We start from the raw sequence: 25,498 nt of genomic DNA on the forward strand, positions 1-25,498 counted from the left end.
CCTCATCTCTAATTTATTTTTAAATCTATGAGAAAGAACTTCTTGGAAGCAATAATTTCACACAATTGTGAACACGTGCGTCTTATTCTTGTCAGCAATGTTTAGTATTTTCGACAGTTTGCAGATTATAATTGAATAACTGTATCAATACAACACTGAATGTGACACATTCGTCATTTTGCCTTGTACAAATATGCCTTTAGTTATATTTATACAAAACAAAAGTATCAAATATTCCATTTTCGTCAGTTTGCAGTATATTCGATATTTTGACCAAAACAAATGACAAAATGTTCGTATTCGATAGTTTAAACAAAATATTTCCCGCGTTCCTTATCAAGCTACAATTACGCTATATTGCTACAAGGTGTATCACGTCTAATGCAAGGACAAAGTACCGAATCTGAAAAACTCGATTTTTTACATTCGTTAGTTGGAAATGGTAGGGACGATTGATGCCATAGGTTTTGAAGATTGGACTTTAACAATGGATATTCCATAGTGACCGGTTAATGGAAGTTAGTTGCTTTCACCTGAACAATAAACTTGCTGGAAAGGAACTCAACATACGGTTTGAAAATACCACACTTACCCACAACAAAACACCGAAGTACCTGGGCGTAACACTAGACAGAACGCTATCATTTAAAGAGTATTTAACAAAAACTGCCCAAATGTTGAGTACAAGAAATAACATTATACAGAAGCTCTGCGGTACCACCTGGGGAGCATCGGTTTCCACTCTCCGCTCTACTGCCTCAGCCCTTGTTTTCTCGACCGCTGAATATTGTGCTCCAGTCTGGCTACACAGTCCACACGTAAAAAAGGTCGACAATCAGCTGCACAGCACTATGAGGATGATAGCTGGTACAATTAAATCAACTCCCACCCAATGGCTTCCAGTATTAAGTCACATCCCACCCCCACATTTACGACGAGTCGACGCACTTACACGTGAATACAAAAAGATCATGAACAATATAAACCTGCAGATCCACTAAGATACCGAGGATGCACGAAATACCCGTCTCCGTTCTAGAAAACCACCAATGAAAATGGCAAGAATGATACATGAGGAGTTCAACATCACGAATGCATGGTTCCAAGAATGGAACGTATGGTAAAATATCATGCCCTGCATTACCCACAAGCCACCAGGTTTTGATCTCCCACGCAAAACATGGTCCACTCTAAATAGGATCCGAACCAGACATGGCAGATGTGCATACATGCTACATAAATGGGGAAAGAACCCGTCTCCTCAATGTGACTGTGGGGAGAACCAAACCATCGACCACATTATTGAAGAGTGTCCCTCAAGATCCTACAATGGTAGCCCTGAAGACTTCCTGTTTGCAACTTCAGAGTCAATTGATTATATAAATACACTTGATGTTTGTTTGTAACTATTTAAAGTTTGTCAAATACCTATATTACTAGTGTTTGTGTATTTGTTCTAAATGTGTTGTAATTGCCATACGATAAATAAATAAATAAATGGAGAACTGGGCAGGTCGCGTCGTACGAATGACATAACAGATGGACAAAGCGGATACTGGAATGGAGACCAAGAAATGATGCCTACCGAAGCAGAGATCGTCCACCAACACGTTGGACTGATGATCTAAAACGTTGCCATAGAAATTGGATGCAAGAGTCACAATATTGAAACAAATGGAAAATTATGAGAGAGATGTCCAGTAGTGGAAAAGCGAAGATTCAATTATGATGACTAAACCGTTGGAAAAATGTTGCTTCTTAATACATAAATTTCTCCGTTGATTCAGTTTCTTGTTTGAACCAGTTTGAACAGTTTCTCATCCAATAATTTTTTTTTATCTAGTTTCTATATAACAGTTAAAAAAAATCGAAAAAGAGGGCCAAGTATAAAGAATAATAAGTTTTATTAATAATTTGTTAAAAAAACATATATATAAACATATCATAACAAATCATAAGGAACAATCATAAAACATATCATAAGGAACACACAGTGCTAAGTACTGTTTCAATTAATTTCAAGGAATATTTACAGTTCATAAAATGTTGTAGGTCACGATCAAGAACTTAACCATGTAGCTACTCATCCAACTCAAAAATTAGCAGTAACATCGTCGAGGGATACAACGTTTAGGTTATGGGATTTTAGGGAAAACGTTCATTCGGTGTCTGTCTTTCAAGGACATGCAGAGTAAGTATAATTACATTACAATATCAAATTCTAAGACTCATTTTCGATCGATTGAATTAGACTTGAGAACTGTTGATTAGCTCTTTTTCATGCGGAAATTTAATACTAACCCATATTACATATATTAATGTTATCACTTCACGAAGTTTCGATGTTGGCGTTGGTTTTGTCACAAATTTCTGACCTTGACTTTGATAAACAATTTTAAATCATTCATTTCTATATTGCACTCTCAGAGTGCCACTCTGCACTCATTTCACCCGGTTTAATTACCTAATGCATGTTGGATAAATTGTACAGTAAATAAATAATAGAACAAGTACTAGTTCAAATTTCTCTCTTTTAATTTTGAAGCGATTAGTTTAGCTGAATCTTTTGGAAGATTAAGGCCTTGAACAAAATCATCTAAATCAGCTTGATTGTAAAGTATAGAAATTTTCGACTATCTTCATACTCACTTACATCCTCATCTTCCGAAGCATGTACATTTTCAATGTTGGATGGTCCAGCAAATGTTTTTTTCAAATTTGTCTATTTTGCCCTTTTTTGTTGGAGTTACACTTTGTACAGATGGATAATCAATATTTATTTTTTTCATTTTGTTTAAACCTGTGATGTCACATAAACAGGACTTTAGGTTCTCGCCAAGTCATTGGTTCGATAACTATGTCTCTCTCTAAATTATTCCATTTAGTCAAAGCAATTCGACATAAGTTAAAAATAGATGTAGGTACTAATGATTTGTCCAAAGTTTTTATATGAGATTTGTAACATTCTAAATAATATAAATACCTCTAACTTTTAAAATCACGATCGTCATCAGCATTTCTTGGAATTTAATGCCTACAATTTTGAAAGTTTATAATATAATGGTTTGGATGAGGGTATAAGCATGCCATTGGATTTATTATATTATACTTTATTAAGTATGTGTTTTTCAGGAGCGTAACATCAGCAGTTTTTAACCGTGAAGACAAAGTTATCTCAAGCTCAGATGACCGCAGCGTAAAAGTTTGGGATTTACGAAACATGCGGTCACCGACTGCCACGATACGAGTCGACTCTTCCGTTAATCGAATCAGCGTTTCTTCTCACGGTGTAATCGCCATACCCCACGACAACCGCCATATCAGATTGTACGATTTAACAGGCCAGAGATTGGCCAGGCTGCCTCGGTCCAGACGCCAAGGACACAGTAGGATGGTGTCCAGTGTCGCCTGGGCGGACGATTTTGCTTTCGGTGTTAATTTATTCTCGACAGGCTTTGATAGGAAAGTTCTAGGTTGGTCAGTGCAGTCTATGAAAGATTGAAGGTAAAGATTAGAATAAAAATTTAATTTTTATTCAACCGGTCGATATATGCACTGATTTAAGCTTTTAAATTGACATTTTAAGAAGCTATGCAGGTAACCAACACGCTTACGAGGTAATTGGTTGTGTTATCGGTAGGATCAGATTGGTCAAATTTATTATGTGATTATTACTTAAAAAGTACAACCGATATGTCTTATAAAGTAGTTTTTTAACGTATTTTAAAACTTAACGACAGCTCCCAAATTTCACAAAATTAAACAGATTTTAATCACGCGTTTTATCAAGTTAAAATATTTTAACATAAGTTCAATATACATCACATGCGCCAAGCTAATTAATGTTTATGATTTATTTTAATTATTTTGTTTTTTTATTACTTCCTTAACCAATTATGTCTAGTTATTTCTTCAAAAATTGATACGTTTTTTGTAGCAAGGAGTATAGGCTTTCGCGGTCAGTGTTTTGTAATAACACATTCTTTTCGGGGTTATAAGCCGTGGTCTGGAATTATTTCTTTCTGTCGTTTTGTCTGCAACTGCGGCAGACATTACCAGAGGTGATGCAGCGACAGTCATAATCTTCTGTCATCTTCTGATGATCGACAGTTGGTAACAAAAGCAAATTTAACTCGACTGGGCCAGATTTATCAAACTGTTCAGTTTTCCTCCTCTATTACATGAATGTTTTCATTTCACTTTTTTTTCTTTATAACTCTGACTTGGTTGCATATACTTTGGCTGCTACAGATAACAGGGATGTTCCTCTATGATTTTCACAGTCTCTTGCATCTCGCTTCTTGTGAATTGGTACAATTGTTGCGTTTTACCATTATCTCGGTATATGTTTTCTCTTCTATATTAAATTCTATTGTAGTAGTTTTTGCTTTGCTTTTTCTCTATATATATCACCATTTCCGGACATTCCTCTCCGCTCCCTCAGGTCTTTCTAATCTGTATCCTCCTTAATTTCACTTCTAGTTCTTCCTGATTTATAGCTTTTGTGTTAACAAAATTTGAATTGTAACTTCTTATTTCTGTGTTTTATTTTTCTGTTACTCTTTGTCGCTCTCCATGTAGCAATTATGTTATTTCCTTATCGTCGGTTATTATTGTTATTTCCTTGTTCATTATGTGTTTTAATTTTATCTCTTGATTACTTCTTAGGTCTTTCAGTATTCTGTAAAATGAATTTACATTTTCTTTGCTGTTTCCCCTTTTTTCTTTAAATCTGTCCCAATTTTTCATCACGCTTTTCATCATTTTTACCATTTCCTTAACTTTTACTCTCACTCTTTTGTAATTTTCATATTTTTCCTATATTTTGTCTTGTACGTACTCCTTCCATAGTTTTCTCTTGTCTTTTATTTCTCTTTTACCTCTTCATCCACCACGCCCTCGGTTTTCCTCTTCCGTTGATATTCTTGTGTCCCAACATATTCGTTTTGCTATTTTGATCATCACGTTACTAAATATTTCCCATTCCTCTTCTACTTTACCTATTGTTTCTGTTTCATTTTCCATCTCTATCTCCAACTCTTCTTTGTATCTCATTTTCGTTCTTTGTTCTCTTAGCTTATGCATTTTAATTGTTTCTTTAGGTCTCTCTTTTAAAATTACTTTGCTTTTTAATTTTTGTATTCTATTGGTGAATATTGTTTCAAGTAGATAGTCTATTCTACTTGACAGTCTATTCCATAGCTCATTTTTACCCTTACATCCTTTACCCATTTCATCTCTGTTTTTTGTACTGTGGTGTAGTCAATGATTGATTGTTCAGCTCTTGATTTAACGTCTCTAGTGATGTTGTGCATCTTTATATACTGAAAATTTGTGTTTATGACAGCCAAGTTGTTTCCTCTACATACGGTCCGATGACATTATTCCATTTCATACTTCCTTATTCCAAACTAAATCTAAGACCAATAATTTACTATGTTGGGATGGTATCATGAGTTTTTTTTCCTGGTTATTTTATTTTTATTTTATTTATTTTAATTTTACTGTCATAATTTTTGATGTGGTTGTCTTTTTAAAGACAAATTACATATGAATTTTCTCACGGGTATTTTCGAATTCTATCTATCGAATTGAATGAGTTACATTTCAATAAAGTCGTCCCAGGAACGCACCTCAAAAATATTGACAATATCATTTTAAAGTCATAAAATGTATAATATATATTTGAATTGTCAATATGAAGGAAGCAGATAAAATTAAATTAGAAGAATTTTTCGAATTACCATGTAAAAAACAAAATAATTTGTTTAATTTTTATTTTGAAAACGATTTCCGAAGTGGAAATGGAAAGTTTAAAATAAACGTATTTTAAACTGAAATTGTGGTTAATTCCAAATCAAAATATTAAATAATATAGCATATTGTGCTGATAGCAAATGAACCAATAAGTTTTAAAAGGTTTCAAGGTAAATGACAACTTTAAAACGTAAACACGTCAATTTTGTATTGGAAATGTGTCCTTAACGGAAAAATACAATCATCTGTTTCCTTTATCTATAAAGGTATATTGATAACAACGAATATAGACGCATATAGAAGCGCACTTCAATGTAATTTTTAGGTAAATATTGTGCTGAAACAAGATTTTACAACCTTTCCTGTAACACCAAGGAGCGCACATGTGATCTCCCCTTCACCACCGCGACCGTAACATCCCTCGTTCACAAACTATTACTACTTCTAAAATATGAAAGAGTTGAGCAACAAATAAAATGTAAATGCCACATGGTGCTGTGCATAGAATACTTGGCCTTAAATTTTTGCATTTTATAAAATTGGAGATCAAATCCTATTCATGCATCATATTTTTTTGTAGAAAATAAAGTGATATTTTATTGATGAATAAATAATGATATGAATCTTTTTATAAACAATATTGTGATTCAAATTTTTAATTTAAATCTGTAGAAATCTACAAATAATATAATAAAGTTTATGGTATCGCCATCTACAGGAGTATTTTGAAGTATACTAACTGTGGCCCTATTTGAAATGTTCTTTTATATACGTCTATATTCTTTGTTGATACAGTAATGAATTGGACTGTACTTTTTCTACCTGTCGTTTTGTTTGCAGCTGTTACAGACATTAACAGTGATATATATATATATATATATATATATATATATATATATATATATATATATATATATATATATATATATATATATATATATATATATATATATATATATATATATATATATATATATAATATCGAAAAGTCCAAATATCAATTCGGACCAACCGACAGATCGTTAGAAATAGCGCAGATACTGGAGGAAGATCATCAGTGAGTGATTTACGTGACAGGAGGTTACATATATATATATATATATATATATATATATATATATATATATATATATATATATATATATATATATATATATATATATATATATATATATATATATATATATATATATATGTAACCTCCTGTCACGTAAATCACTCACTGATGATCTTCCTCCAGTATCTGCGCTATTTAACGATCTGTCGGTTGGTCCGAATTGATATTTGGACTTTTCGATGCATCTGGGAAGAGGTTTTGTATTTCACAGTATTGACAAACACATTAGATCCTTTTGGTTACGATTAAAGTTATTTGAGGTTTTTTTTTACTTTTAATAGACTCTTTGGACATTCTTGGATAGTAGTCTGAGTCCTTAATCCATAAAGGTATATTGATACTGTAATGGTACAATGTATTGTATAGGTCGTGAAATGGAATTTTTCTGCCTTACGTTTTGTCGGCAACTGTTACTGATATCAATAGTGAAATAAATAAACTGCTCTTATGAATTTCACTCACTGATGATCTTTCTTCAGTATCTGTACTATTTCTAAGGATGTGTCGGTTTGAACCTGACAAGGGCTTAAGGAATGAGGAGGAGGTAAAAACAAAAGTTTTTGCCTTTGGTTGCCTTGCTCTTGACATTTTTTAGATCACGTTATCCCAATTCTGTTTCTAGATCTATCAATTCTTTCCACTAATATTCAGTTTCGCATATTCATACATTATAATGGCTCGTCCCTTTTGTTTGGGGTGGTAATTCGAGTTGTTGAAAGAACCGTTTATGTCTTCATCGGGAGAATGTCTTACTTTAAACTTTCAAAAACCACTCTCATCAAATTCCATGTAAGACGGAAAACAAGTGCAATTTACAAAATTGTATGCATTTCTGCCCCCTTATTTGTTTCGCCTAGCGGACAACACACGCACTAAACTTTAAAAAATCGGCTTCACTTATTTTCCTCGAGTTCTATATCTAGTTTATTATAACTAAATCTATAGACCAATCTAATGACATTTTATCTGCTAGTTGTAGAGATGAGGGTCCGTATCTATACAGGATGTAAATCGCAACAGCACGAAATTCAAAACTTCTTTTCAGACGCACCAAAAATTTTTAGTTTTTTCTAATGTCTGCAGGAATTACTGACGAAACATCAGGAAGACACTATTCTAGACCACTAATGAAACATTACAAAACACCGGCCTCGAAAGACTACAACTCTCGACGGTTGATATTATTCTTTTGCAACACTGCTAACAGATTTGTATACCTCATCCACACCGTATCTATCATGTTGATCTGGTTTCTGTTTTCATTTTAGCGATCCCCTCAAATACATGTAATATATTTTACCGAATGTAATTCTGTTCGTAATGCTGGTAGACAAAAAAATCCAATCGCTAACGAAGAATTTCAAGAAATAGTTTATAGCGTAGGCAATAGTATACATATGATAACAGTTATAAGATATGGCGTTGCAAAAGTAATTTTAATTTGAACATACTGTAAGAGTTAATATAATATAAATTTTCAGGGCTCGTATTGTTCAAACAAAAAAATAATACCCAATCTAGGAATGTTCCACTAATTGATTTGAATTTAATTGCAACTTACATGCATTTTTTGCCTTACCACATATAGTTTTGTCAATATGTCATATTGATCGTGACACATCACAACAAATGTCGACTTTAATGCTCTTGTATCTTCTATGACTGTATATTTCCACATATTAGACAATTTTACTAAAACGTTTCAAATCTTTTTTTCGGAGCAGGTATAAAATCGAAATAAATGGTCCCCCATTTACCAAACACACTGTCTGCGACATCACGTTATTGAAACCAGTGGTTGGAACATAATGCCTAGATTGTTTAACTTGTAGTGCTAAATGAGATTTAATCATTCGCCATCTAGATCTTCAAAAAACTGCTAGTTTCGTGACCCTATATTATTAGATACTCGAATATAGTGATAATAAATTCTACTCCAGAGATAAATCGCCTGTCGACATTCCAGTCCTTTCAAATCATTGATTTTATCGGTAAATCGGAATCTGTAAGTAGACTGTTCGACACGTGCGTATTAGAACAATTAAAAATATTTTACGATAAAGAAGTAAAGAAAATTTGTCTTTTTTTTAATTTTTTTGTATAATTCATATAACAAGAAATTCAGGAAGTTCATTAGCGGAAGCGAATTCTAAATTATTTTGTAAAATATATTTGAAATATTATTAAGATAAAAAATATTAAAGTTGCATTAAGGTGCTACAAGAAAATAGTTTCAGAACAACATTAAAGATATAATGATTGTAGTGATACCTTAATTGTTATAGTCTATTTACTGAGGTCAGTTCCAACTGTCTAGTAAATTTAATAATAATTAACTTTGTGCTATGTTGGTCAAATTTTGACTTCGACTGAAAATGGCTGGAAGTTACTGTAGAATCAAGCTCACGTGCTTATTACTTACTTACTTTCGATGGCCGAATAACATTTTGAGGGTTTTGACCTGTTTCACAAAGTCGCGGCCATTTCTTTATGTCATGTGTTGCTGTTTAGAGACGTGTATTAACTCTCTGTAACTTCTCTGTGATTTATATCTTTCAAATCTATCATCACATTGTCACTTAATCTTTCTCGGAGACGAAGGGTTTGCATAGGTTGGGTCGTAAAGATTGTTTTAATGGTTTAGATCAATGTCATCATTAGAGAACATCCATAAACTATGTTCACGCCATCATATGTTTTAAGTCGATTTCATGCATTTTTTCCGATGCGACAACGCAGCAGTCTGTGCAGATATAATGTCATATGTGAAGATACGAGAAGAGTCACTAAAGGAATCTCCAGGCGACAACACGAGAACGAGAATCGAGGTCTGCGGATAGCGAGCGGACATACTACTTATTAGCGGTCATATATTTATGTATTGTGTTAATTCAAATAAAGTCTTTTTTCACACGGAGTTTGACTATTTACCAGCGGCACATTCGAAGTGCAAATCAAGTTACATTCAAACTACGTCGTAAAAAATTTGGACTTTTTAATACTCTCTTTCCCCTTTTTTTGTAAAGCGTCGTTTATAGTCGATGCCCTCCCCCATGTTGACGTTGCAATTGCAAGTCATGACCTCGCCTTTTCAGTAATTTTTAATAAAATTCAATGTTACTGCTGGATTTTTTAAAATTAATTATAAAATTTATTTACGAATGTATCATAACAAGATCAATTAATTAAGATTGATAATTTAATTGAAATACATCAAACTACATCGGATGTGCACCTATGTCCCACTCCCACCCCATCCTCCTGTCATATACTATCGTAATATGGATCCCCTCCATCTTCTCTACGACTTAATTTATGGATGTTCCCTGACTTCTTAGTACAATAGTACATGACCTATCTAAGCTAATCTACGGGATCTTACAATACTTGTTAGTAAAGGCTGTCCAGTGAGTGTTCGTATTTTCTAGTTATTGTAAATGTACCAGTTGCCCTGCTGGTCGTGATACGGAAGATAGATCTGAGAATTTGATTTTTTAAGACATTGTTGAGTCATCAGTATCTATTCGAGTTATACACCACTAGTCTTATAATGGTGTTTTATACAGTGTATCCGTAAAGTATGAAATAAACTCGATATTTCCTAAATGAAAAGCCTTTTTAAAAAAATCTAAAACACGCCGATTTTTAAGTTTAATGTTCTACATTTTACAATAAAATTTCATTATACAAGGTGATACACATTAAGGTGATGACGTCATCGCTTTTTTTTTAATGTAGTACCTTGTATTTTAGGACATTTTTAGATCGATAAAAATGAGCTGATTCCAAAAAAGTATAATACTGGGGGTCTAACGGATATAATTTGTAAGATATGTGTTTAGAAAATTAATTTTTATTGATTTCTAATATTAATATATTATAAAAAATAACTTGAAAGTAATCCAGTAATTAATACATGACTTTATCTTAAATGTTCGAATTGTAGTACTTATCGTATTTGACAGTAACCCAAACGTTGTACAAATTCTTGTAGAACCTTGTTTATGGTTTCTTGAGAAATATTGTTTATTTCCTCACGAATTTTTGTTTTTAAGTATTCAATATTGGAAGGTTTCATTTTATACACAACATTCTTCAAATGACCCCACATAAAATAATCCAAAGGATTAAGATCTGGCGACCTCGCTGGCCATTCAATATGTCCACGTCTTCTAATCCACCTGTTCAGAAAAATTTCGTTTAGGTACCTTCGAACCTACAGCATAATGCTGAGGCTCACCATCCTGTTGAAACCATAAACTTTCATCAAAACGTCCAGGATTAATTCGGATCTGATATTATCATATTGTATTTCTTGGCTCTTGTTTGAAGATATGTGTTAATCTTTGGAGCTCGTCTTCTGTCTCGGCGATTAATGCGGCGTCATCTGCATAACACAATAGATTTTTTTAAAAGGTCTTTTCATTTAGGAAATTTCGAATTTATTCCATATTTGACGGACACACTGTATATTAACTTTAGCTTATGGACAAAGATCGGGATTTAAGCATTTTGTGTAGAGCACCTACTACTGGATTACGAGTCAGTATTCTAGTCGCTAACTTTTGGCTATTAGTATTAGTATTGTTGATCGTGCTACAAAGATATTTAAACTCCTTGACATTTTCGAAAGTCTTATTATCAATAAAATTGTTACACTGCTCATAGCCAATATTAATTGTAAGCCAATATTTAAAAATATTCACATGCAGTTTATTGACATAGTAAGGCTGCATCAATTAAAACAGAAAAACAATGGTGTAAATGTTTAATTTTGAAATGTTATAGTCGTTTATAAATTAGTATTTACAAATGGGTAGTTTTTAATAAAAATTAATGAATATACACTTCCATTATTCATGATTATTTTTCTTTTTTCAATTAAAAAGTGTGGACTCTGTCAAATATCTCCAAGCTCAGTGAATCGACTATACATGTGATTATATCGTCGATGATTGATATCGATTTCAAACAAATATTACCTTAGACCTTCAATGACGATATATATCTGGAGTCGAATGTAATATTTTAGTTTTTAACATATTGTGTTGTGCTTTTTTTGTCTAAATATTTAGTTATACCAAAGGATATCTAAATTTACTATGTTAATTAATGATTTCATGTGATGAAATATTCTGCATAAATTATTGTTGATATAAAAGCTCAAATTTTTATTTACGAAATGAAATTTTACTATACAGTTCAGCTCAGCGTAGGAACGTAATATTATTTATTTAAGTTGTATTAAAATAATACATTCTAGTTTAATCTTGCTTTCTTTGTACTTTAAATTAAAGAGACGAGATTTATTTAAAATAGAATAAACTTAGGAAGTATACATTTATCATTGTAATTAATAAATTTAATTAAAAAGACAATAAAACTTGTACTAGATGCAAATATCTGTATCATTCCTGTCATAGGTAGAGAACTGTTGCTTGCTATGGTCTGAGTCGTGTACCAGTGAGTTATTCCTGTGTATAATCCTCTGGCAGTCTTATCAGTTTTTAATGACGGGCTACGGCGAGCTCACGTCCAGTATACTTCTAGTCCAGAGAAATAAGTTATATAAGTGATAGCTGATGACAAATGCTTAAAGACGTACAGCTGATTTTCGTTAGTCTTTTTTAAACAATCATAAAAAGTGAAAAAATCTTTTTATCTATAAAACGTTTCTTACACAATTTCGAGAAAAATTGTTTAAATAAAAGTTGTAGATTTTTAAAAATTCTTTAATTTTCGAGTTTCTAAATTAAAATACATATAAACAGTTGACCGAGATAATTGCAAAAAACCCTTATTTTTGCAGTAACATGTTAATAATTTTGTTTTTTCACAAGAACAGGAAGGCAAAGAAAAAATTATTGCATATTTTAGTAAAACAATGAGAAAGACTGAAAAAAATTATTGCGTTACCAGAAAAGAGCTCCTAGCTATTATAAAAGCCCCAGAACATTTTCATACTTTCCTTTATAATTAGAACTGACCATAGCGCTTTACAGTGACTAATGAATTTTAAAAAGCCAGAAGGACAAGTTGCTCGGTGGATAAAGAGATTCCATCAGTATAACTTCGACGTAGTGCATCGAAAAGGGCGTTTCTATAACAATGCCGTTATTCTTTCTAGGCAACCCTTTTGGGAACGAAAATGCCAGTACTGTAAAAGACTTGAAGGTAAAGAGAACATAACTGAAGAAGTAAGTCTCCAGATATCCACAGTTACGCAAGAAGATAATGATGAGACTTCCCTGGAAACACTTAAAAATATTCAAAAGAAAGATAATGACTTAGAAGTCAAACGATAATGGCTTAAAATGGAGTAACACCTATTTGGCAGGAAATGACCAATTACAGTGGAACTATAAAGGCGTACTGAGCTCAATGGAAATCTCTGTATTTTTCCAATGGTCTATTATATCGGAAGTGGAAAAGTCCTGATGGAGTACGTACAGTTCAACAAGAGGTACTGCTAAAATCACACATTAAAAGTGTGTTACAAGAACGTCATAGCAGCCTTTCGGGAGGACATTTCGGAGTTAAAAGAACACTTGCCAGAATTTAAGACAGATTTTACTGGATCAATTGCCGCCGAGATGTAGAAAATTGGAATTATGTAATGGTAGAAAAGGCCCTAGAATAAGAAGTGGTGGTAAAATGGCAGAATATCTTTTCGGAGAGCCTTTTAAATGATTTGTAAACAAGTAATTAATGGTCGCAATGGATTATTTTTCAAAATATCCTAAAATTAGCCTAATCAAGAAGCGTCTAAAGTAGCAGAAGCATTCATAACACACGTCATATAAAGACATGGAGTTCCTTTAGAGTTACATTCTGATTAAGGACGAAATTTTTAATCAGAATTATAGCAATAATTAATTAAAATCTTGAGTAATAAGAATACTCTCACTACGTCTCTCTATCCACAATCAATCAATCATGGAATGGTCGAAAGACAGAATAGAATACCTTTCAATGTTTGTCGCTGATAATCAAAAAGATTGGGATACTTTAATTCCTCTATTCCTGTTAGCCTATAGAAGTTCCGGAAATGAATCAACTGGTTATCCCTGACGTACATTGACAATTTGAAAGAAAAATTGGAAAAAGTCAACGAATTTGCTCGTAAAAATTTGAAGCTCCAAAGTAATAAAGTCAAGGCCAGCGGATGCTACTGGTACAACTTCAGGAAGAGGTGACCCAGTATGGTTATACAATTTCACACGTAAGAAAGGACTTTGTCCGAAACTTCAACGCGACTGGGAAGTTCCTTACACCGTCCTACAGAAAATAAACGATCTAATCTACTGCTACATCCAGTTTTCAGCTAGAAGTAAACCCAAGATAGTTCATATCGAGAGACTAGCTCCATACCATGGAACTGATCCACCCTGTTGGCTTTAATCGATCCCTGATAGTCCAGTTATTTAAGACCAATAACTATAATAAAGGGAGCTGTGTTACGACAGTTCCGTGAGATTTATCTCATATAGAAAAAGTCCCTTGACGAAAAAGAAGAAGTAATGAAGAAGTCTAGAATTTTCGAGATGTCATCGAAAATTCCTGAAATATCTAGTGAAGTGTGGAACGTTAGAAAAAATATATAAACCAACCGACGATGTAATATACTAAGAATGGAACATGTTGATATTTTTCATCGAGTTAGAATCTATGGAGAAACTATGAGCATATTAACGTGTGTATTAAAAATGGCGTAGGTAGGCGTGGCTAACAATGATACCAATATGGCGGTGGGATCATGGCCGGACTCAATGATATTAAAACTACTATAAAAATATGACTAGTTATTCAGAAGATTTAATCATAATCTAAAAAAGTGCAATACATTTTTAATAAACTACGATTTATTTATCCCGCGGTAAACACTAAAAACACGATATATTATACATAAAGATAAATTAATACAGTCAAATCTATTAATTTATTCTCTGAAGTACGGGTCATTACTTTATTTACATATTTGTATACTAACCTGTAGAACGTTATTCCTGAAGATTTTTTATTAACATTGCTTCTGCTACTGCAACTAGGTTGAGAATAAGAAACCATTATTATGCACTATCACGATATATTATTACAGCTTCTATAAAAGTATTATAAAACTAAAAATATTCGAAAACCAACAAACGTAAACAAACATATACGATCTGTCAAAAGTGTCAAAACAATCTTAACAATATGGCCGTGGTGAGGTCGTTTTTAGTCACGTGATGCCCTCTCCATAGATTCTAACTCGATGAGAGTGCATCACGTGACTAAAAACTACCTCACTTTGGCCATATCGTTAAGATTGTTTTGACACTTTTGAAAGATCGTATATGTTTGTTTACGTTTGTTGTTTTTCGAATATTTTTAGTTTTATAATACTTATAAAAACTGTAATAATATATTGTGATAGTGCATAGTAATGGTTTCTTGTTCTCAACGTAGTTGCAGTAGCAGAAGCAACGTTAATAAAAAATCTTCAGGAATAACATTCTACAGGTTAGTATACAAATATGTAAACAAAGTAATGGCCCGTACTTCAGAGAATAAATTAATAGTATTTGACTGTATTAATTTATCTTTATGTATAATATATCGTGTTTTTAGTGTTTACCGCGGGATAAATAAATCATAGTTTATTAAAAATGTATTGCACTTTTTTAGATTATGATTAAATCTTCTGAATAACTAGTCATATTTTTATAGTAGTTTTAATATTATTGAGTCCGGCCATGATCCCACCGCCATATTGGTATCATCGTTAGCCACGCCTACCTACGCCGTTTTTAATACACACGTTAATATGCTCATAGCTTCTCCATAGATTCTAACTCGATGTGCCCTCTCCATAGATTCTAACTCGATGGCCGACACGATCGAGCTGAAGTGTCAACTGCCAGTTTTTGAAAAACATAACCCAACTTACCAACTTGTTGGTTAAATTTTTAAAATATCTTCTTTGAAAACAATTCGCGGAATGGAAATCGAAACGTCAACGTTATTAACAATGTAATTTTCATTAGAATTAATCGTGGCTTAATCCAATATAAACGTAATGTTTGAGATAAACAATATCACAATCACACACATGGCAAATAGAACGTATTAAGTTGATGCCAGAATTAAAAAATAGTGACAACAGAATGGAAAATGGTATATTGCTATGTGGATTTTTACACGCCCTTTGTTTTCAGATATAAATATATCTAACAACGCATGGGCTCTTAAAATCAGTATTACACAAGAAGACCGAAATATTTAAAATATCTGTAGCAAAAGTGTAATTTAACAGATTTAAAACAATGTTCATATTATCTACTTATTATGGTCTAAACCAATCTATTTCTGTTTTTAAATCTACATTGATCGGAATTTAAAAACAATAACCATACCGTAAAAAGTTAAAGAAACTATTATTTTGTGTATAATCTATACGTTGAAGTGCCTATTTTTATGATATTAGATCTCTTACCTTCAGTCGTCCAAATTAGCACTTATCATTACGAACTAACTATAACTTGTAGAGCTGGAATGAATTTCGGTTATATTAGTTTTATTAGTAATTAAAAATATGTTTTTTAAATTAAGGACTGTTTTATATTAGGTATTTTAAATTCATTCGGAGCTCTGAATAAATATTCATATCATTTTAGGAATATGTTGCTATGATTAAGAAGTGAAAAATATATTTCATTAAAATAAGTAGTAAAATAAATATTTGTATGTTCGAAAAGTGTCATCCGCGGTAGTTGATTATAGTCATATTTGCTAGATAAATGATTGTCGGCGATGATGTGACGTCAGATATTAATATTTAATACCAATTTTTGCCTAATTTGTTGATTTTTTTATTTATTTTACTGAGCAACTTACTCTGCAGATAGTTCTTACGTCTTGAAGATTAGAACTTCTAACGAACTAATTAGTATAAACCTTACAGATACTTCTACAGTGGATATTAGATATTAATTCTCATACAACCAACAAACTAAGCAAAAATATGACAAGCACTTCCTAAATTATCTTTGATACACATATATTTCTGCATCAACTGCTTCCATATTTACCAATTACCAAGTCGATACGAGCTTATATACTAGTTATAGCCCACACCAGAAGTGTTTTCTTACCAGAGATTTAACCTTTTGTATAATAACTTTCCTTGAACAAACACTGCCTCTCTCCGCTTAACTCATTTATTTCTGCTTTCAGTAACTATTTCCGAGTGGAGACCTGTTTTGCATGTTGACTTGACTAAGTTAATCAATGAATATCATCTTCAAAGCGTAGTCTATGATTCACGTAAGTTCCATACCATCTATCTTGACTTACAACGGTCGTTTAAGGGGGAGAAGTAATTTTTTGCTTTTTTTAATCGATAGTATAACTCTTCAAGAGTATCCAGTTAAAATTTCAGAGTGATCGGAGTAAAATTCATGAATCGATGATGATGAGATGATCACTTACTCCTGAATGCCTCATGATGATGAGACATTTAGGAGTGAGTGAAGTGAGTTGAGTGATTGAAGTGAGTGAGGTGAGTGAGTGAGTGAGCACTCACATAGAAATTTCAATGAGTACAGTGTCAAGTTCTCATAATTATACATTCGCAGCAGATAACAATCGAATTACTAGGGCGGATAAAATGGCTGCAGATGCAACAACAAAAAAAGCAGATTTCGTCGAAAGCAGGAGCAAAATAGATGCTGTATATATTTTAGCAGACAGCACGTCGTTATATCGGCTTGGAATAGACGATACTCTGTAAGTATAAAAAAAAAATAAGCTCTTTTTAAACGCGTTTTTCTCGGAATAATTTTGTTTAAGTCGGTGTTCAATGTATCTCAAAGACTACTTGATGGATCCTTCTCAAATTTTGCACACTTCTTTTATAGATAAATTACTATATTAAGTTTATTATATATATGTTACGAGCAATGTCCGAAATTGTACAATCCTAGCATTGTACGGAAAATCTTGTCCACTTCTAGCATTGTACCCCTTTACTGTACAATCTCCAAAATAGACATAATCTTTGGACTTTGTATAAAAGAATGGCTGTACAATGTTCGAATTTCAATAAGTAGACATGCGTCAAAGTTTGGGAGAATATGACAGATATCGATTCAGATCGATTTTTACTATTATTCACCATTTGTGAAGACAAACAAACATCAATGAGGTTATAAATCCATAATTAATTAGCGCTTCTAACTTCTGGATTGTAGGATTAAATTATCATACACATCTCTTGAAAATCTGAAATGTTTTACAAACATTTTACCTGTATTTTAATGATTAAAATGTTTCATTCACATTATCACTCTATTGCAGAACAATTTCTTCTTATTATTTATATTTTAGTTTGACACAACCTTTTATCGCATTGTCCTTTTGAAAAAAAAAACAACTCTATATATAAATAGAAAATAATATACAAATATCAAATAATTAACAAGAAATGTTCGATTTTTGATTTGGTGTGTCGCTTGTCAATAATAATCGATTCGAATCGATGAGCGTTTCGATAATCATTTTTAATTTTAATCACTTCGAACATTGTACAGTTTGGGGGTACAATGCTAGAAATGGACAATAATTTTCGTACAATGCTAGGATTGTCCAATTTCGGGCTTTGCTCGTAACATATATATATATATATCATATATATATATATATATATATATATATATATACAGTGGAGCCTCGATTATCCGTCTCTCTATTAACCGTCACCTCTGTTAACCGTCAGCGTTCATACATAAGTTATATTGTCTATATAACCAGCAGTCTATATACCGTCTGAAGCCGGTATGCTGTGAAGTGACGATGGAAATATCACGTGCTCTTTTCTGCCTGCGAATAGAACATCATTGATATAGCCAATGGATCAATGGGTCATTAAAACATTCAAAACAAGATACAGAAAAAAATTTATTCAAAACCTAGTTATGGAAGAGGAATATTCTTTGCCAGAATACTGGAAAGCATACAATTTAAAACATGCAGTCGACAATGCTGTGGATGCTTGTGCTAATGTTTCGAGAGTAACGCTGAAAAGAGCGTGGAATAAATTATAGCCTGAATCAACTCAAGATGAAAATGCTCCCGTGACAGCCGAGCGTGATGCGGTAACAAATGAAGTTATGGTTGGATCAACTGTTTTGTTTTCGTTGCTTAAAGATGACATAAACGAATGGTTAATTTGTGATGAGGACGCAAACGGCTATCGATTGCTGACAGAGGATGAAATCGTTGAAATGGCAATAGAGGCGGACGAAACATAGAATCTGACACAGACTTTGACGGTGGCGATGTTGATGATGCTATTGCAACTCACAAAGATTTGCGTAAAGAAGCTAGAAAAGCTGTATCGCACATACAAGAATTCATCGAGTGGTATTCTCGGCAAGAAGTATATAAGGTAGATTTGATGATTTTACGTCGATTAAGAAATCCATTCGTTGCAAAATGTGAAGTAACACTAAAACAAAGATTTCGGAATATTTTAAATCAAATTGAGTCGACTGTACTAACATAAATGTCACTTATATTGTCAAATAAAACGTACAAATAAAAGTTGAGAGTTATACTATGATTTTTTTTAATGTTCTGTTAACCGTCTTTTCGATTATCCGTCATACCCTCGGTCCGGTGCCCTGACGAATAATCGAGGTTTCACTGTATATATATATATATATATATATATATATATATATATATATATATATATATATATATATATATATATATATATATATTATTACAAAGTAACTTTTTTTTTCATCGTGGAAAATTAGCGGTCATTTTTTTAATTTTTAATATTTTTGTACCAAAATTTCAGGTAATACTCTTGAAATGTTCTACTATAATGTACGAATGTTTTGAAATTTTGAAACAGCGACAACATGAACCATATAGCAAAGGGTTTTCCTGATTTAGGAATCATAATAACTTCGGCCATTTTTCATATCATTGGTACATATTTTAATCTGAATGCAGCATTAATTAGATTTGTTAGTTTTTCGATAGCTCTTAGGGGAAGATTGTTCAGCAGCTCACCCGTAATTAAATCATAGCCAGGAGCTTTCGTCGGTTAATATTATCTTTTATTTCTATAAACACTTCTTTTGTTATAGTTAGTCGAATTTCTTTCTCTAACTGAACAGCTTCTTTCATCTTTCTTCATCCTCTTGATGATGATCCTTTGGTTTTCATGTATTTTCAAGATATGTAGCAAATAGCTATACTTTTTGTGCACTACTAATTTCCATTTTCTAGTTTAATAGGCGGAGAGTCTTTTAGTAGCTTTCCATAAGGAATAATCAGTGCTACCATCATCTGTTATTTCCTGTAAGTTAGAATTAATTGAATTATTCTTTAGTTGTAGGATAGTCCTTTTGAGTTGTTGACTTAAACAATTTAGTTTAGTCTTTTCTTGAGGAGCCCTTGTTTGTTGCCAAATTCTTCTCAGCTTTCTTTTCTCAATTATCATGTTCCTTACTTCCTTTAGATAATCATTTCCTTTTAACCTAGGTTTCTGCTTCTTTATCTAATTGCTCTGCGTTTCGAAGTGGAACTCTTATATTTATTCTCTCTTTAAGGGCCAGCTTAAAACTTACCCGATCCGTTTATTTGTTTATTAATATAGGGTTGCTTTCTTTTTTAATAATCTTGTTACTAATGGTTAGTACTATGGACGAATGATCAGAATTTAAGTCCCAACAGTCATCAATGTCCAGGAAATTAGCTAAAATATTCTTAATGATAAAGAAGTCTATTAGATCAGGGATCTTGTTTCTATCCGTAGGCCAATAGGTTGGTCTGCCAGTTGACAATGATTCACACATATTTTCTTTAATAGCTATTAAAAGTTTCTTACCCTTAGTGGTGTGTAGTTCTAGAGCCCCAGTGTATGTTCTTCGCATTGAAGTATCTTCCAATAATAAACCTTTCCCCGAAGCTTTTCAGAAATTTAATATAGTGTTCTTTTTTAATGGAGTGTTTAGGTGGAAAATAAATTGGACTGGCATTTATATGTCAAAAGTTTTAGTTTTTATGTGTACTGTAGTAACTTGAATATTTTCTCCTTTGGTCGCATTGTCAGGACGTACTGTTATGTGATATCCCTTTTATCCTTTAAATTTAATGTAGAATTGTTTTGTGAAATGCGTAATAAATCTAATACATAAATTTGGATTAAAGTTTTATAGGGTTGAATTACAGGTAACAATTTAAAAGTATACTCTTATTTTAAAAAAGTATATTTTCTTAAAGGCAAAGGAAAAGTCACTGTTAAGTAAGCCAGGATAGGATAATAAGCTAGTAAAGGATACGTGGATTGACTACCTAAAAAACCTCTATGCAGAGGAAGAACAAACGACGATAGAACCGGGAACACTAAAAATTACTACAAATGAAGAACTTAATGTAAATGTACAGGAAGTTCGTAAAATACTTGAAAAGCTGAAGAACAGAATAGCAGCAGGTAAAGACAGGATACCAAACGAATTATATTGTTGAGCAACAATTACAGAACAATTAACAACATTAATTAATAAAATTATAAAACAATAAAATACCGGAAGAATGGGGAACGAGCGAACTAATTCTACTATTCAAAAAATGAGATAAAAACAGCCAGAAAACTACAGAGGTATAAACTTGTTAAACACTACCCTAAAACTTACAACTAAAATTTTACAAGTACTAATAAATCAGAGGATAAGTTTAGCAGATGAACAACAGGGTTTTCGTAGTGGAAGATCGTGTACAGATGCAATATTTGTTATAAAGCAAATTACTGAGAAATCGCTAGAGTATAATAGACTAGCACTTCTGTGTCTGATTGACCTAAAGAAAGCGTTTGACAGAGTAAGACTCAAAGATGTAATCCGTCTTCTGTATAATAGAGAAGTTCCCCTAGATATTATAAAAACTATCGAAAACATCTACCAAAACAACAAAATGGAAGTCAGGATGAAATCATAAAAAACGTTAACAAAGGAAGAGGATACAGAATGGGAAACAAAGAAATAAAAATACTCTGTTACGCAGACGACGCAATATTGATAGCCCAAGATGAAGATAGTCTGCAAAGACTGTTCCACAGATTTAACATAAGAGCAAAAGAATTTAATATGACAATCTCATCTCAGAAAACTAAAGCAATAGTAGTCAACAAAGTACTAACTAGATGTAAAATAGAAATTGATGGCATCATTATTGAACAATAAAATACCTGGGAATTACACTGTCCAGCTATGGAGACCTGGACAAAGAAATGAAAGATCAAGTACAAAAAGCAAATAGACTGGCAGAAAGCCTTAATAACACTATATGGCGAAACAGACACATTAACACTGAGATGAAGTCAAAAATTTATAACGCCAGTGCCAGCACATATGCCTCAGAAACAAGACCCGACACAGCCACAACGAAAAGGCTACTGGAAACGGTACAGATCCTTGGTTGAGTCAATGCGCAACCGAATTCGAGTGTTGGTAAAATCCAAGGGCAATGTTAACAGCTATTTATCCCTAGCATCCATGAACAGAAAAGAGAAGATAAGAATACGAAGATTGAGGATAGGACACACACGTTTGACACACGGTCCTCTTATGCCCTCTACAGACCAACGGTTATGCTCCAACTGCAACGATATTCCTATCACCGTCAAGCATATTCTCACAGAATGTCAACACTACCAGGCCACTCGAATTGCCCACAATATAACACACAGTTTAAAAGAACTTCTGAACTGTTCAAGCCGATTCAAGAGCCTTCTTAGAATTCTTAAAGACTACACAGATGTTTAACAAAATATAATTTATTGTTATTATTTATTATTGTAAACTCTGTATCATAACTCTGTAGATACTATTGTAAACCTTTGCTCCTGTGTCAATGACCAAAGATGTCGAGATACGTCAATTCGAAATAAAAAAAATATATTTAGTTGCCAATAAAATAAACATTTTTTATTATGAATTAGTTCTATACTAATTACAATAGTCTTACATTAAAAAAAATTATTAGAAAGTAATAAACGATCAACTATCTGAATTATGCATGTATTTTAGTTTGTCTCAATAAATAGTTGTTAGGGCTCGTAATATATCGCAATCAATAGCAGTAAGCTTAGATTCTTAGCAAGCCTGTTCAGGATATCTGATTATCCCGCCACTGTCATGATTGTCCTGGGAAAATAAAAGACAGTTCTCGTTTGCCCTCTACACTGTTGTCGCTGATTTCGTGATTGCTACTTCTCTGTGATGTTTTCTGAAAACTCCCGTTCCACAACTCAACTCTTTTCTTTTATAAATTGAATATGCTCAGATATTTTACTAAATTCTCAAATTTTCTGTGTACTGCTGACTTAGTAATCCCCTTTTTCATCGATATTCCCCTTGTCATATGGTTTTGTCTATATATACTGCATGAATACTGCAGAAACATATAGTTTATTGTCTAGTGAATGAAATATATATATATATATATATATATATATATATATATATATATATATATATATATACATATATCTTAATTAAATCAGCAAATTAGGAAAGAATTAGTATTAAAGTAAGAGACATTTTTGCATTTTTTGTTTACCGATGAGATTATGTGAACTATAAAAAGAGTATGTAATCATATATACCCAAATTGTAACTTTGAACCTGTAAAATTTCCCTTGTCATCGATGGGCTGAATATGCATAGAACTTTATGAATTCAAAATAATTGTTTCTTACAAAAAATATGTTTATATTGTCATATAAATAAAAAAAATACCATGTGTGAATGGTTATAGATATGTTCATTTTACGTTTATGCATGTCTTAAAGTCCGTTTTTATTAAGGAGAGTGTAACGATGATTGCTAAGCGATAATCATTCAACGATAATCGTATGACACTATTTTGTTCAACGATAAATCATTATTCTTGTGATGAATATCAGAAGTATTTTGACCTCTTCCTGAATCCTCAATAAATATTTGAGTAATCGTTTCCTTTTATTTAATAAACTAATTTTAATTAGTTTTGCACACAAGTACGACTAGTGTACAAATATAAATAAAAACAAAATCACAGAAGGTAAACACATAATTAGAAGGTCATAATCGGACACGTACGAGTACCAATGAAATTGTAGGCGCTTCGTCGAAAATGGTACCCAACGATCATTGTTTCGCGGTTTTAAGTTAAACGATCATGGCTCACCAATCATCGTTACAGTCGTCCTGAGGAAAACAGACCAGTAATATTTCCGTATGCAACAAGCAGAGGGTTGGAATAGCTCCGATGTCATGCATGTGCCTGTAAATAAACCATGACAAGAAATGATACGGGAAGTTTAAAATTTCACAAATATAATTTATTATTAATTTAGTACATATTATAAATAATACCTGTACCCTTAGAGACTGACAGTAGTTTGACAATAAAATCAAACTTCTCACTGCCTTTGTCATCCGATTTTTAGCTCTATAATGAATCTCGTAATTATGTTCTTTTATTCCCCTTATAGAGATAGATAATAGAATGTTTACAAAAAAGAATATCGATCCCAATGATATAAACAATACGTGAACTCTATTGGAACCAAAATGCATTTATTAGAACGAAGATGGGGGACACAGACCAAAATCCAAAGAGGAGTTAGACAAGGACTCTCGCCATTATTATTCAACATTTACTTAAAGGAGATATTTGCACAAGCTCTGAATGAGGCACAAGAAGGTATTAAAGTCAACGAAAGAATTGTTAATAACATCCGATGTGCCCACGATACGGTATTAATTGCCGGAAGCGAACAAGAACTACAAAATCTGCTAAACCAGGTAGTGTGCGAGGGAAAAAAAACCCTACGTGGGTCCTAGCCTCCTCAAGAATTTCTCTCCCGTCGTCTATATCCATCGCCTTCCTCCGCTAAGCACGTATTTCCATATTGCTCATGTCTTCATCGATGTAATCAAGGAACCTTGTTTTGGGTCTTTCTCTTTTCCTCTGACCAATGGGTTTATCAAGGAGTGTTTTTCTAGCTGGGTCTTTTGTTCCATCTGCATTACATGGAGGGTTAATGCAAAGAAAACAAAAACAATGGTAATCACGAAAAAGATTACTTCAATCATAAAGGTATTACTAAAAATGACAAACTAATTGATCAAGTTGAAAAGTTTAAATATATAGTATGCTGGGTACATGAGACCTTATGCTCAGAAAGAGAAGTCAACTGTTATACAAGGTGGTCCAGAATTATGTACATTAATTTCTAGAGCTCATAGTACGTCCAAAAATAAGGGTACTTCTTTATGTGCACTTTTTTATAAAACTGAATAATAAGGGAGATACAACCCTTTAAAGGGGTGAATTGAAATTCTTATTTTTTCAAATATCTTCCAAACGGTTTTGAATAGGGAGTTCATATTTTGGGAGTGATTATAAGACATTAGAATAATTAATTTCATGTCACCACCTACTACATCCTATATTAATACAGGGTAGTTTTGGAGGGTAAGTGGGGGTTATTGCGTCACATGTTTTTTAATTTTTACATATTTTAAAAAAATATTTTAAAAATTGTTTCCTTAGACTTTTCTACGCAAAAAAGTGCTCTTG

At 32.5% G+C, this 25,498-nt stretch overlaps 1 protein-coding gene across 3 annotated transcripts in view; it reads left to right on the forward strand.

Annotated features, from left to right (window-relative positions):
- The window catches only part of Wdr37 (WD repeat domain 37), a 62,421-nt gene that overhangs the window by 23,407 nt on the left and 13,516 nt on the right, over positions 1–25,498 (forward strand). For 2 of the 3 annotated variants that reach the window (XM_072540210.1, XM_072540212.1), the window contains 2 exons: positions 2,053–2,191; positions 3,133–6,376. In XM_072540210.1, coding sequence (XP_072396311.1) covers positions 2,053–2,191; positions 3,133–3,502 — 509 coding nt within the window. In that variant the 3' untranslated portion in view covers positions 3,503–6,376. Of the gene's footprint in view, positions 1–2,052; positions 2,192–3,132; positions 6,377–25,498 lie in introns of those variants that run through there. The other variant, XM_072540211.1, reaches the window with a different exon arrangement.

The sequence above is a fragment of the Diabrotica undecimpunctata genome, chromosome 8, assembly GCF_040954645.1.
Source record: "Diabrotica undecimpunctata isolate CICGRU chromosome 8, icDiaUnde3, whole genome shotgun sequence".
NCBI classification, from domain to species: domain Eukaryota; kingdom Metazoa; phylum Arthropoda; class Insecta; order Coleoptera; family Chrysomelidae; genus Diabrotica; species Diabrotica undecimpunctata.